This window comes from Carlito syrichta, unplaced genomic scaffold (genome assembly GCF_000164805.1).
Source record: "Carlito syrichta isolate Samal-C Ts95f unplaced genomic scaffold, Tarsius_syrichta-2.0.1 Scaffold316469, whole genome shotgun sequence".
Taxonomy (NCBI): Eukaryota; Metazoa; Chordata; class Mammalia; order Primates; family Tarsiidae; genus Carlito; species Carlito syrichta.
The window spans coordinates 173,676-188,004 of NW_007260565.1; the positions used below are offsets into that span (position 1 = coordinate 173,676).

The 14,329-nt window shown below is 43.0% G+C and overlaps 1 protein-coding gene across 3 annotated transcripts in view; it reads right to left on the minus strand.

Moving 5' to 3' along the window:
• The window catches only part of SETD3 (SET domain containing 3), an 81,673-nt gene that overhangs the window by 45,489 nt on the left and 21,855 nt on the right, over positions 1-14,329 (minus strand). For all 3 annotated transcript variants that reach the window (XM_021707246.1, XM_008074477.1, XM_008074476.1), the window contains 2 exons: positions 13,435-13,507; positions 12,907-13,163 (listed from right to left, as the gene is read on the minus strand). In XM_021707246.1, coding sequence (XP_021562921.1) covers positions 12,907-13,163; positions 13,435-13,507 — 330 coding nt within the window. The remainder of the gene's footprint in view (positions 1-12,906; positions 13,164-13,434; positions 13,508-14,329) is intronic.

Here is a 14,329-nt window from a genome sequence, read left to right on the forward strand (position 1 = left end):
GCTTTGGCAGCAAATACACTAAAACTGGAATGATATGGAAAAGATCGACATGGCCCTGCATGAGGATGACACACAAATTGGTAACACAATCTATATTCTTGTTCTATACCACTGTAGGATGGCTACACTTACCAATACTGTATTATATAGTTTCAAATAGCTAGGAGGAAGACATTGGATGGTCCCAACACAAAGAAATGATATGTGTTTGAGATAATGGATATGTTAATGACCCTGATCTGATCACTATACATTATATGTATCAAAACATCACTATGTACACCATGAATATGTACAATTATTATTGGTCAATTTTTAAAAATAAAATAACTCATCTTGAAAAAAGATATAAAAATAAAAGAAAGGTTTTTAAAAAAAAACCCACGATGGTAAAAGATATAGTCCACCTAGAGTGAACTATAAGCCTTTAAAGATGCAAATAAAGCAAAAAAAAAAATTCAAACAGTGTTCTAGCAGTATCAAGTCTAGATAGAGGTAATATGTGATGCAAAAGCAGAAAGTTACCTAATCCTCCTTGGCAACTATCCCAAATGAATACCAGCAGCCAAGCCTCACCAGCATTCAGGCTCTCAAATCCAAAGAAATCAGGAAGACTGGCCCTGGACTGGTGTCTAATCAATGGCACCTTATAAGCTAATGGCAACGGAATACGCTGTGCCTTGGGTCTCTGTCCACAAAGATCCATCAACCCCACCATTTCTGTTAAGGCAGTCGTTTCACCATCTTATTATAAATTCACTGACGTTCATCTAAAGATAAGCTCAAGCCACTAATTCATTGGCATTAAAATGCAGCAGGGGTGAAAAGTCACACTGTGCTTCCACATGAGGCTGCTGAGAGGCCCAGCCCCAGCCTGATTAAAATTATATATTAACAATAATGTCAGAGGTTCCCCCCCCCCCTTCTTTTTTGTGTTTATACAACCACTGTTTCTTCTTGGAGAATAAATGACAGATACAGAGGGTGGCCATGGGATGGCGCAGCCCAAACCATTCAGATCACAAGAAGTTACAGAAACAGCACAATCCTGCTGGGATGTCCGAGTGCAGGGACACCAACAGTAGCCAACGTGAGTGATTACAAATGTGTCTGTCACTATGAAGAGTGTTCTCACAAGGGCGTTTATCCAGAATCCCCTCAAAAACATAAGCAGACTCCCTCTCCTATCAAACACATAGAAAACAAAATAAAAAAAACAAGGTGTAAAGATCCTGTCCCTGAAGATAGGGAATACACTCAGGAAAGACCTTAGGGGTATTAAAAAAAAAAAAAAAAAAAGCAGAGTTCAAAAAGAATGTTTTGAAACTTTTTTTTTTTTAAACTTCTGGGTATTTTCACAAAATTCTATTGATCCCATTTGTGGGAAAGACCTAGGATGAAAAAAGCCAGGGCTTGAGTAGGAAAGACAAGAAATCACAAAGAAAGTCACATCTGTGGGATGGTGGAAGTGGAGGAAAGACAGTCTCCAGGGTCTGACAGACCTGGGATTCAGCCTTGACCATGTTGCTTCCTCATCTGTGAAACAGGGACCATGTCCAGTTTTGGGGTAACAGTGAGGAGCAGAGAAGCCACCTTAAAGGCCCTGGGCCCACCACCGGCAGCAGAGACACTCAGTGAACACTGTCTTTCTGGCCTCTGCCTGACTCTCAGTACACAGATTAAACTATCAACGATAGCCTGGACTTGGTATTGAAGGCTTCTTCTTGCTCTGTTTGGTTAATTCTGAACCAGATTATTCTGGGAAGGCAGACATTCCAGCTCCTCCTCACCATAAGAACAGAAGGTGAGAATAGTCCTCCGGCACTTGGGCGTTACTGTAAACATTCCTCTTTTTTCCTTGGCTAGGCTGCCAGCCCTCAGTCCTATCACCAGCAACAGCATGCAAGTGTTGGCCCCTTGGAGCCTGTTTGCCATTCCCTGTGGGTACCTTCCCAACCACCTAAACATCTGGGTCACAAGTATCGCAGGGGACTGGGGACAAGACACATCACTCTGGTAGACAGCAGTGCCAAAAACTGATTGGCAAGTCAGGGGCCAAGGACTGTAGTTAAGTAAGGAGATGAGGAAGAGGAGGAAGGGAGGAAGGCTGCCAGTGAGAAGAGCCAGCGGGGAGGAGGAGCAGGCAGAGAAGTGTGGCCAGTCAACAGGGTGGGTAGACATGCAAGATCACACCAGCCTCAGGGGTATGTATCACTCAGGCGTCCTCCAGGGACACCCTCCCAGCCTCCAAGGCAGGACACACACCACTGACAGGATACCAGGTGCAGCTCCCCAGGGAGAACCATGAGTAGATACAAAGCATCTCCCTTCTTGAGTCTCCCAGAGGCCACTGAAACTGGACGAAACAGAAAAAAGTTCAAGATTTTTTTCAAAATCTCTAGAAGGGAAAGTCTCTGCATGAATTGCTATAACATTTACACAACAAGTAAACACAGTTAAAAGCACCAATTAGATTTGTTTAATGACCTATCTGCAGTCTTCAATTATGAAAATGATAAACTTAGATACATGTCGAGAATGAGCTATTTACAAAATTGGAAACCTTAAGTCGGACACAGTGAGGACAACACACACTGAACACAAATTAATCATCAAGGTCGGCTACCAGGAACATGCAAGAACGCAGGTCAGGGCAATTCAGAGAAGACAGCCAGTGGCTCTAACAAAATTTGGAAAGGCACTGGCCACTGGCAACTCTCCAGGGAATGTGCAAGTCTGAACTGATTTCCTAAGTTCCAGCCTTTTCACATTTTTCGTATCACTAAAAGTTGAACTTGCTGGGCGTGGTGGCTCACACCTATAATCCCAGCACTTTGGGAGGCCGAGGTGAGAGAACAGCCTGGGCAACTTGGCAAGACCTCATCTCTACAATAAATCAAAAAATTAGCCAGGTGTGGTGGTGGATGCCTATAGCTCCAGCTACTTGGAAGGCTGAGGCGGAGGGATCACCTGAGCCCAGCAGTTCGAGGCTGCGGTGGGCCGTAAGCATGCCACTGCACTCCAGCCTGGGTGACAGAGTAAAACTCCAACTTAAAAAAAAAAAAAGCTGAACTGGTGCCAGGCACAGTGGCTCACACCTGTAATCACAGCGCATTGGGAGGCCAAGGCGGGAGGACTGCTTGAGCCCAGAGTTCAAGACCAGCCTGGGCAACATAGCAACACCTCCCCACTACAAAAACACCAATAAACAAGCCAGGTGTGGTGATGTACGCCTACAGTTCCAGCTACTTGGGAGGCTGAGGTGGGAGGATCACTTGAGCCCAGGAGGCAGAGACTGTGGTGAGCCGTGATGGTGCCATTCAGCAACAGAGTGAAACCATGACTCAAAAAAATAAAAAAAAGTTGAACTGGTAAGGATAACAATTAAAAAACAGAGCAATACCAGCTTTCTCACAGCTTCGGGGAGAAGCAAACAGCCTTCTCACTTCAAGAATGAGTATCTTTCATCTCTGGTACAGAATGAAACCGAGGAGCTGGGCAGGACTTTCCGGTAGGCAGCTGGAGGGCCTGACAGGCACACGGGCCTCTAGTCAGCAGACCACGCCCAACTTCCTATCAAAAAAAAGAGCCCAGGAGAAAAGATATGAAACGAACTTGCTCTGTCCTCAAGCTGGACTATTTCTTTGCTCCAAAATTAGGACTAGAAACACCCTTAAAGACCCAGACAGTGCCCAGTGAGCCCTGGGGTGGAGTGCAGGCTCTGGGGCCAGCAGGCTGCCCCGAGTCCAACTCCAGGGTGCAGACACCACAACCCAGGTAGGCTGCTCAAGGGTGCCCATTCCTCACTGGCAAAATGCGGACTCACATCTCCTTCGCCATGAAACTTCAGGGTCAAAGCCCACATGAGAGCCAGAGGCTGCACGAGGAAGAGGCACTCTTCAGGACAGCCGTGGAGCACAAGCATCACCCTCTTCTGGAACAATGTCTTCGATGTGCAGCCACGGGTCCCCTATGATGTGCCAAGGAATCCCTCGAAGGAACAGTCCCATGGCACGCTGAGAACCCCCTCAGCTGAGTGGAAGAGCCCCAACCCCAACTCAGCTGAATCCCTTCTCTGTGCCATAATCTCTCCTCAGTTCCCACACCACAGAACGTGGGGATTCCACCTAACTTCGCTGCTGGTTCATTCAGCACCAGCCGCCCAGGAACCTGGCCGCCTTGCACCTTCACCACGGCCTCTGACTCTGTCCCTTCCCTCCTCACTTCTGTAGCTCATGCTCCTCGGTCGGCAGACACCACGCCACCGTGAAGATGGCAGGGAGCAAAAATGTCACATGCGCCAACACATCCGCCCCTAGGAAAAAACAGATGGGAATGAGGCCAGGAGAATGGTATCCAGGAAGCAGTGGCCATGGCCACTCTGAACTTCAAGGCCCAGTGATCTTTGTAAGTGACCTACTGTGCCATGAACCAATTATCTTCAACAATCTTTTAAGTACATTCATGCATTCTGCTTTACAGTAAATACTGCACAAGACACATACTCTCAGATTATAACTAAGGAGGAAATCAGATATCTCTATATCAGGAGTCATTTTAAACAATTTTGAATGAGAGCCAATCTCAGCAAAAAAATCAAATAAATAATATAGTAATGGACTGTACAGCCCATCCAAAAAAACCAAAACAAATATCCATAAGACCATACTGAATATGAACAGCTGCATAGCTGAATAAATGGGGAAAAAGGGACAGCTCTTTCTTATAGTAAAATTCTAATGAATACACGTAAAAGATATAACAAATAGAAAATTTTTACTGCAGACCAAGAATTGTGATGGACACAAAAATTAGTAGATAAAAGTGTGATGAGAAACAGGATACTTTCAGAGTTTCAGAGTAACTTTCTACAAGGTATTCATGAGTTACAAAGGAAGAGTAGTAACTTCTGATAGAAATCCCAGTAATAAGACACATCAATCCACCTATCTCCTGAGAAGTATACAACTTCTCATCTGTGGTAGTCTTGCCAAAAATGCATAATCTCAGTCTAGTCACGATAATACGAGACAAATGCAAATTAAGAGACGTCTACAAAGTAACTGGCCGATACTCTTCAAATGCGTCAGTCATAAAGACAAGGAGAGACTGAGAAACTTCACCAGACTGGAGGTGACTGAGGAGACAAATTAAACACAATGCAAGATTCTGGAAAGAAAAAAGTGACATTAGTGAGACAACTGGTGAAATTCAAATAGAGTCTGTAGATCAGTTAATAGTATCGTACCAAGGTCAACTTCCTGGTTTAGATACTGTGGTTGTGTACAATGTCAACTTTAGGCAGAGCTAGGTAAAATGTATATAGGAGTACTGTGCTCTATTTTCACAATTTTTCTGTAAGTCCAAAATTTTTTCAAAATAAAAAGTTTTTTTAAAAAAAGAACTATGCATCTTCAGAAATACTAGTTCCTATCCCTCAGCTGTGATATACCATATTTAAGAGACATTTTTGAATTAAACAATTAAAAGAATACATTGAGTCAAAAAAATTAAAAGATATGGTAACAACTATAGGAAGATCCAAGGTCAGGAGAAGCTGGTTGGAGGTAGGGTGGTAACTAGGGGAAGGTCCAAGATCAGGAGGAGCTGGATAGAAACAGGGTAACAACTACAGGAAGATTCAAGGTCAGAAGGAGTTGGTTGGAGATGGTGGTAACTCCAGAAAGCTCCAAGGTCAGGAGGAGCTGCTTAATTTGTTTAGGAAGAACAACTCTTAAGCAGGCTTCTAAGTGGAGAGGAAGGACCTAACAGGGTGGGAGAAGTTGAATGAGAAGAACCCCACGCAGACAGAGTGACAATATAAAACACAATCTGTGCACACCCTGGACGCTCCTGTCCACAATCTCTGCCTCCAGAAGACAGTCACAGAATGCATTTCCCTGTGAGCACTGCTGTAGACTGCTTTAGATGCTGAGTGTCCAAACGCTTTCTAGGAGTTTCAGGGCACTGGGATCTTCAGAGACAGCTGATGCCCAGAGGTTGTTACTCGAATCTGGTGCACGATCCTGGAGGCTTTACTTCTTATTGGATTTCTATATGTAGCCGAGAGCATCACAAAAACACAGGCTAAATGCACATCTGAAAATTCACATCTTGTGCTATTCCTGCGTGGCTCTGTCAGAGACAAGCAGAACAGCGGGAAATGAGAGAAGCAACTGTTTGTATTTAGCCACAACTGCCACGGTATGCCAAGAACCGAGAGCGCCATCTCCCTCTGCCTCTTGGCGGCCCTGTTTTCAGACAGGCTGTGAGTGTGAACATGGCTGCCCGCCTCCTCTGCCACCCAGCCTGGGCCAGACAGGAGTAGCTGCCTACAAGGAAGCAGCCAACTGAACACTGCCTCACTCCACCCTGCAGCCTGAGGCAGGAGAAGCGGGAGTCTGCTGCAATGAATGCTTGCCTTGAGACAAAACTCAGACAGCCAGCGCACCAGGGAGTCCATTGACATACCTGGCCCGGCACCTCTCAGGCTGTAGGAGCAACACAAATAACCCTAAGCAAGGTGGCAAGCCACTTAGGTGGGAGATCAACTGGAAAACAGCAGTAATTAATTTAAGAGATGCCTCTATTGTGCTAAACCCTGTATACACAGAATTACTTAGAAACACTTCATACTCAATTGCAGCAACACAGGAAAAGGTGCGTCTCTCTAAGATAATTGTCAATCTTAGGACAAGCTGGCACCCCATGTCATAGCTCCTGGCCTGTTACATGGGACTGATGATCTATCAAAGAAATAATTCATTCATAAATTCATAAGGTCTATCAATTTCTTTTCTTTCTTCCTCTCCTTTTTTTTTTTTTTGAGATACGGTCTCACTCTGTCATCCGTGCTAGACTATAGTGGTGTGATCACAGTGCACTATAGCCTCAACCACTTGGGCTCAAGAGATCCTCCCACCTTAGCCTCTCGAGTAGCTAGCATCACAGGCACACACCACCATGCCCAGCTAATTTTTCAAATTTTTCGTACAGATGGGGTCTTACTATATTGCCCAGTTGGTCTCAAACTCCTGGCTTCAAGCAATCCTCCTGCCTTGGTCACCCGAAGTGCTGGGGTTACAGGCATGAGCTGCCATGCCCAGCCAGGTCATTTAATCTCTTTTATTGACAAAAACAAAAAACATCTGCACTACCATTCAACTACGTTAAGGTAAGTAAAATCTAACAGGAGCTGCCTCACTGTCACATAATTACATTACTTCAAAGTTGAGTTTAAGCCAAATGCTACTTTTCCACTGACTTCTACCACAAAACTGGTCATCTACCTCCATGCAAGAGTCCAAACTTGGAGATGAATTCTGGTATGTGCTGACCTGGTAGGAGTATTTTTGTAGGTTAAAGCTCAGCAACAGTTTTAAATACCAAGTTCTGTCTTCCACCATAGTCCTCTCTTCCTACCTGGCCCCCATTTCATAAACTGACATAAATTTTAGGCCCACTTCACACAAGCCTCTTCCAGCATTTGGCTTAGCCACAATTTCTAAACTTAGCTTCTTGAGTGTGGGTGCTGACATTCCTCAAACATTCAGTTGTAGTATAGTGTTTCACCAGCAGGTGCTATAATTGTAATACAATGTATGCTCTCAAAACTCATAGACTTTGAGGCTTCTGGTTACACACTATCACTATCTGAAAACCTAAAGGACACAATGTATGTTGAACATCTCAAGAAGGAAATAATGTAAAAACCAAAAATCATAAAGCCCTAGCCTCTGCTAAAGAGAACAAGCAGAAGCCAGAATGACTTTGTTTCAAAAACAAAAACTCTGTAATACAAGTTAAAAACAGAAGGAAATCTGAACTCACAAGTGTCCACACTAAAAGGCCCTTGACCAAGGAAATACACTGGGAGGAGAGAACACAGGAAATTATGTTTCCCGTTTTTAGGCAACAACCATCAAAGAGAGAGAGAAAACATTAAAATTAAAAATGCAATACACAGAAATCCACCTGAAGGAATGTATAATTACCGCAAGTTAGTACTGGTGCTTTCAGAATAAAAACTTTAAGCCCTGAAACAAGATAGAGGGCCGAATGGATTATGAACACTTCTCTATGCCCGTCTCCCAAGGACCAGGATCGTCACCGTAGATGTACGGAACTGAATCGTGCTTCCTATCACCCCTGACATACCAGGAAACAGTGGTTGAAAGCCATGGCCTGCAGATCTTCAAGCTGGCAGTCAGACCGGAAGAATAACAGGCTTCAGTTCAGATGAGAATCTGATACAAGCCCTCAGGAAAATGATTTCAAAAGGGAAAGAAAAACTAAGAATTGCAACTTAGTTTCTAGAATTTGGACCACCCAGCGAATGATCTGCAAAGATTTGTGATATAGCACATGTGCATTTCTCTGGGGAAATGGTGGTCCCCATGACCCTGGAAAAGGTTAAGAGCCTCAATGCCAAAAGAGAAGCAAACTGGGGGCAGATCGCTGTAATGAAATGTTAACTATGAACCCATGTCATAACACCCTCTCCCTGAGTGATAGTGATGAAGTGACCTACTACAAAGAAGAAAACGCCTAACATCTGATCCTACAAAAGTATAAGCAAGACGTACGGTTTGATGCAGGATGAGAAAATAAGACACTCTAATAAAACAACAGTACCATGTTAACATGTGTGTTCACGCTGATTTACTACTGAAGGCTTTTAGAAGTGATGAGAACATTCTAAAACTAGAAAAGCAGCTAGAGCAGCTAAACTGGAAAGATGCTTTTTTAAAAGACAACTAGTGCTTAAATCTGACTTTCTCAGCCGTGAATCCTTGTGCAAAAGCCTCCTTGCTCCCAGCCTCCCCCTTCCTGGTCGCCGCAGCAGTGCTCCCCCAGCAGTGCTCCCCCCAGGCTCCTGCAGCTTCTAGTCCAACAGATGATTTAAATCACTGGTGAATATATTTTCCACAAAACCTCATTATTATGTATTTTCAATGTGTAATGAGCCCTTATGTTGACTTTTTACCAGTTCTAAGTGACTGTCACATTTTCTTTTTCTGAAAAAGAGCCACACCTGGACTGACCACACGGTGGGGTGCATGGGGCTCACCACAGGTGAAGCCGTGTTTTCCACACTGTGGCCTGACATACCGAGATCTTAACAGAAAGCAGGGTTGTTTTCCTGCAATACCAATCTGACTTGATGGTAAGTTGCTGACCACGATTTTAAAGCTACAGTAAACATTCCCACTTGCATAAATATTTAAAATTTAAAAACACTGAAAACCAGCTACAAAAACTCAAGTCTGGTAAGCGCCTTGGATCTTGTGATGGGTCACTCTGGGTTTAGTCTGCAGTCTGCAGGAAGGCTCATTACCCTCAGCCACCAGGCTTTTGGTAGAAAAGGTTAAGAAATACTAACGCAGTACACAGGGACACAGGGAAAAGTAGCTTAAAGCAATAAAAAACAAAACAACCAAACAACATGGCCTGAAGGATCAAAACACAAAATGACGATGACATAACAGGAGAATTTCTGCACAGTCCTGCATGCCAGGCGCTGACGTGGGCCTCTACACAGATCTGCTCGCTCAGCACCCTGGGATTCGGGCGCAGCATTCCCCCACTTTACAGGGAAGGGAGGCACAGAGCCTTGCCCCTAATGGCACAGCTCTAAGGGGTGCCACAGGGTGCAAGCTCCAGCAGGCCAGCCCCAAAGCTCACTCTCTCTGCGTCACCACACCGCACGGCTGAGGGGGCTTCTACCCATCACATCCTTTGGGTCTCCCGGAGGAAAGTCCCTCCTGTCAGGACTGTATTCCTAACACTGCAGCCCGACACTGTGCTGCGTGTCTGATAAATGCTCCGGCTTGGGCTGGCAGCAGTCACACTAAAATGGGTCTTAGTATTTTTATCTTACAGACTGAGAAAGAAAAGCAAAGCAACAAATTTCAAGTTATATTTAATAGCGAGTGAGCTGTGGCATCAGGCTTCCAAGTCAGGTCTGTCCTGAGCTTTTCCACATGGCCACCAGGCTTCTCATGTGTCCTCTTCCTAGCCACACTGAGTCAGGACCACCCAGCTGAGGGGCCAGGGCTCTCTCCCTCCATCATACAAACGCTGCTTCCTGATCAGCTAATGTGGAAAAAGTGACTACACCCCACCACTATATTCACTTTCAACATGCAATGTTCCAAGGATCTCGACTCAACTCCCTGCATGATTTTATAAAGAGAAACTTGAATCTTATGTTTACAAGCTTTGTCTTTGTTTTCCTGTATGAATATTCTTAATAAGCCAAACATTCCTGCGCCTGCCTTATATGTGTAGGTTCTTGAAAAGAAGGGATGTGTGTTTAATGCCAGTAAGCAAAGAAGTGCTCTAAAATACACTCTCCTCAACAAAACATGCAGCTAGAGCCAGGGAGGGGTCTGGAATCTGCTAACGAGAAGATTTTCTGAAAAAACAGGTAAAGTAACTCACAACCAGTATCAGTCAGGCCCCAGGCTACCAATCATTAGAGGAAAAGGACTGATTTTGATGTTAGGCAGTGCTTATTGGAAGTGCTTTGTTCTGTATATAAATACAAAGCAGAGTTTCTCAACCTCAGCACTACCGACAGCATGGGCTGGAAAATGCCTTGCTGTGGGGGCTGCTTTGTACATCAGTTTAGCAGCAGCCCAGCCTAGATCCTAGGAGCACCCCACACTCTGGTTTAACAGTCAGAAATGTTGCCAAATATTGCCACATGCCCTCTAAAGGCCCCAAATAAGACTCATTGCTATAAAGTGAAAGAACTTACATATGTGACCACAAACACATTTTGCTCTCCCCTCGGTCTGATACTTTTTTATCCAGTTTGATTTCTAAACCATGATACTTTTTTCCCCCCAAATACTCAGACTGGCTTAATTGTGCAGACATTTGATTACTTGGCAACTTCACATGTGTATATGCCACGTTTTACACTGATTAAATTTTTCAATAAAAAGGAAAATGTATAAAAAAAGATAGATCCATTAGTGCTTAAAGAACGTTGTTGTTTTTCAAAAGAAGATATGTGCATTCATTATAAATTATACACAACTTCCTATCAGTCATGTAGGAATTTTATTACTCTTGGAAACAAACTTGCGAATTAAGAGTTTACTTTTGGGGCAACCCCCTCGGGTCCCCTCCCATTGTGGGAGTTTTTCTCCTCTCAATAAATTCTGCTTTCTAAAAAAAAAAAAAAAAAAGTGTACTTTTGGAGTATTCTCTAATTCCTTAGAAGTTCACAACAACCCCCAATTACTGCAGAGACTGGTATAATTCAGTTATCTAAGGGGGTTTACTTCAAGGGACGATGAAGAGACCCGGCTCTTAAGTTGACATGAAGTGGCTCCATCTGTATGAGGAGTATTTCAGTGACTCACTGTCATTGAAAACTCATCGAATTTTGAAGCAGTAACTCAGCTAGCACTGAACAAAACAGACAAGAAAGCACAATGAGACATCCCAAGGTCGTCCACACCAAGCCGTTAGCGGAAGACCTGCCACTGATCCAGAATCTCCAGCCTGACAGCAGAGCCACGTCTTCTCAGGGCAGGCCCCCAGCACTTGCTCACTAACGGCGGCCCCGATTCGAGAGGCACACGGGTGAAGAGGGTCAGTTTGCAATCCACTGTCCAATGACAGAAAATGACAAGGACTTAAACCTACTGAAGTCAGCTTTACCCAAAGTCATGAAAGACACCTGGCTAAAAAGTACAAACAAAAGCACAACCCTCCTAGGTCATGAGGAGCCACACCAAACCTTAGTGTGCAAGACTGGAGGTGCACACTGCGTGAAGACACAAAGTTTTGATTTGTCTCATCAACAGTTTTTAAATCAAGCAAACCGGAAATATAACTTACACACATACTGTACAATCATTCTTAATGATGTCCTAAAGTTTAAGGTTTAGAAAAACAAAAAACAATCATTTTTACTTGAGGACAAGTCATACATAACTTTTACATATTTGAAGTATTTGGTGGGGGAAGACGTAACCTTCAGTGTAGTATTCTGGCGCAGTTAGCGTGCTACAAAGTGAAAATAATGAATGGAAAATGGTATTACCTGCAGCAATGAAATGAGTTCACCACTTCTTGCACATAAAACATAGCAGGGACAGACCATTTAAGGAACAACTAAATCAAGCCTAATTCAGGCTGGCAGACTGCCCAAAGGGAAGGGGCAGACGGCTCGCTTTCCCACTTGCCAGGTACCAAGAGCAGTGGCCAGGGGCTGACTCCTGAGCAACCGAGAAGGGGGAGAGGCAGGAAGAGACACCCCCCCACCCCCAGCTCTGGAGGAGGCTGTGGCACTGGCCCTAAAGCTCCTACCTGCGGTTCAACTGAACATGAAAGATAATGGGGGCCAACCACCAAAATACAGAAAGGTGTCATCAAGTGCAATTCAAATGCTCACAGCCGATAGAGATTTCCAGATGAGATTTTTTTACTTGAAACTAAGTGAAAGTAATACAATATATAGTCCACTTTGAAAAGCATAAATAAGACACATTATAATTTACTAAATTAATTTTCAATTATTTACGAACATACATAGAAAAACATAAAGTGACTTTAATTTTCCTGGAAAATTTATACACAGAGTAACTTTCTGTATTAGATACATTTTAGAGCTTTCAAAATTTTGTTGTAATCGTTTAATTTCAAAAAAACTTAGAGATTTCCATAGCTCAGGAACAACTGCTGTTTGTGTTAACACTGGACACCGATGATATATAGGCGTATTTCAGTGATTATTTCTACAAAAATGGAAACAATGAAATGTACTTGAATACCTTTTGATTTAAAAAGTAAAATGCTTAAGTACCCTTAACAAGATGTTAAATGGAACACTGACGTAATCAGTTCCTCTTCCTTTGAAACACAGACTGAGGTGCAAACAGTGCTCACCTGGATGACTTTGTAGAAATAGGCGTACTGCCGAGCTGTGTTTTTATACTGGCTGAAAACATCGTGAATGGCTTGTGTTGCCTGAAGATACCGAACCTCGTCCTCTTCGAAGTAGAGAGGGGTGTCGTACTCACTGGGGAGCGTCTGAATATAGGGCTGCCAGAAGGAGCTGGGGCTGGCTCGCTCACACAGCAGATGGAAGGCCAGTGCGATGTTTCCCATGGCCTGAAGAATTCGGTCTTGAGAATATAAGGGCCCTGGATTAACCCAGAAGTTAAAAGCATTAAGTTCCACAAAGTTCTTTAAAAGATATTCATTCAAGATACAGATTAAACTCAGAAAAAACTAAGAAATCTATAACATGTAGTCATAAGCATGTTTCTTTTGACATTAAATTAAAAACACTCAATGAGTATGTGAGGGAATATTTCAAAACAACCAAATATGGTCATTAGCACCAGAAAACTGAATTTTATATGTTTGTCATTTGCACTCTGCCTTGATTGAACAGTCAGAAATTATTCTCACCCAACACTGAATTTTTAGCCGATTCAACAGTCATTAGTAATTTCCGAGGAACCCATAAAAATAATTCTTCTGCCTAGGGGAAAAAAAAAAGAAAATGGTAGAATTATATCAAAACATGCTATGATCTTCAATCGAACTGTATCTACGATCATAAATCCAATCACACACGAAATACAATTTAAGGTTGCATATCAGCACTTCATTTCTAATTATCAAATATATTTTAAGATATAAGCATTTATGTTATAAATAAATGAGCAGAAGCATAGTTAAAATCTTGCTTTCAGTAGAAGAACTAACTACATATACTGAGAAGGCAAATGATCAGAAAAGGAATTTTCAACAAAGTAAATATAACATTTGGAGTAGAGCACAAAAATGTTTATTCTTTACTCTACTTATATTTTTAAGCTCTAAAAGCAAACCAAAATCTCTGCCTCCAACAAAAGCCCTAATCTGTCTTTGTGAATTGTTACTATATTGAGTTTCTGAAACCAGAGTCACATTCCTTCCTCTACACACTTGCCTTTGAAGCACAACAGTTACCAGCAAAATCATAAGCTCATAAGCTGTACTTTGGTTTACTAATTGTTTTCAAAAGCATTATCTCATTTTTTGGCAACATAATACAGAGTACACTTTGGTTTTTTTTTGTTGTTTTCTTTTTAAAGTAGTGCTTTTGATATGAGATGCCTCTTTTTGGTATGTTCTGTGTCTCTATCCTGCTTAAAACAAGCACTTGGCTCTCTGACATGGGAAGATACGGCAAGAGGGTGGCTGTCTGCCCTTGCCAAAGCGGACTATGTCCTGTACTTTTCAGCCACCAGAAAAGTGAGAAATAAATGTCTGCTGTTTAAGTGAAGACAGTCCACAGCTAAGCTATTCTGGGCAGTAT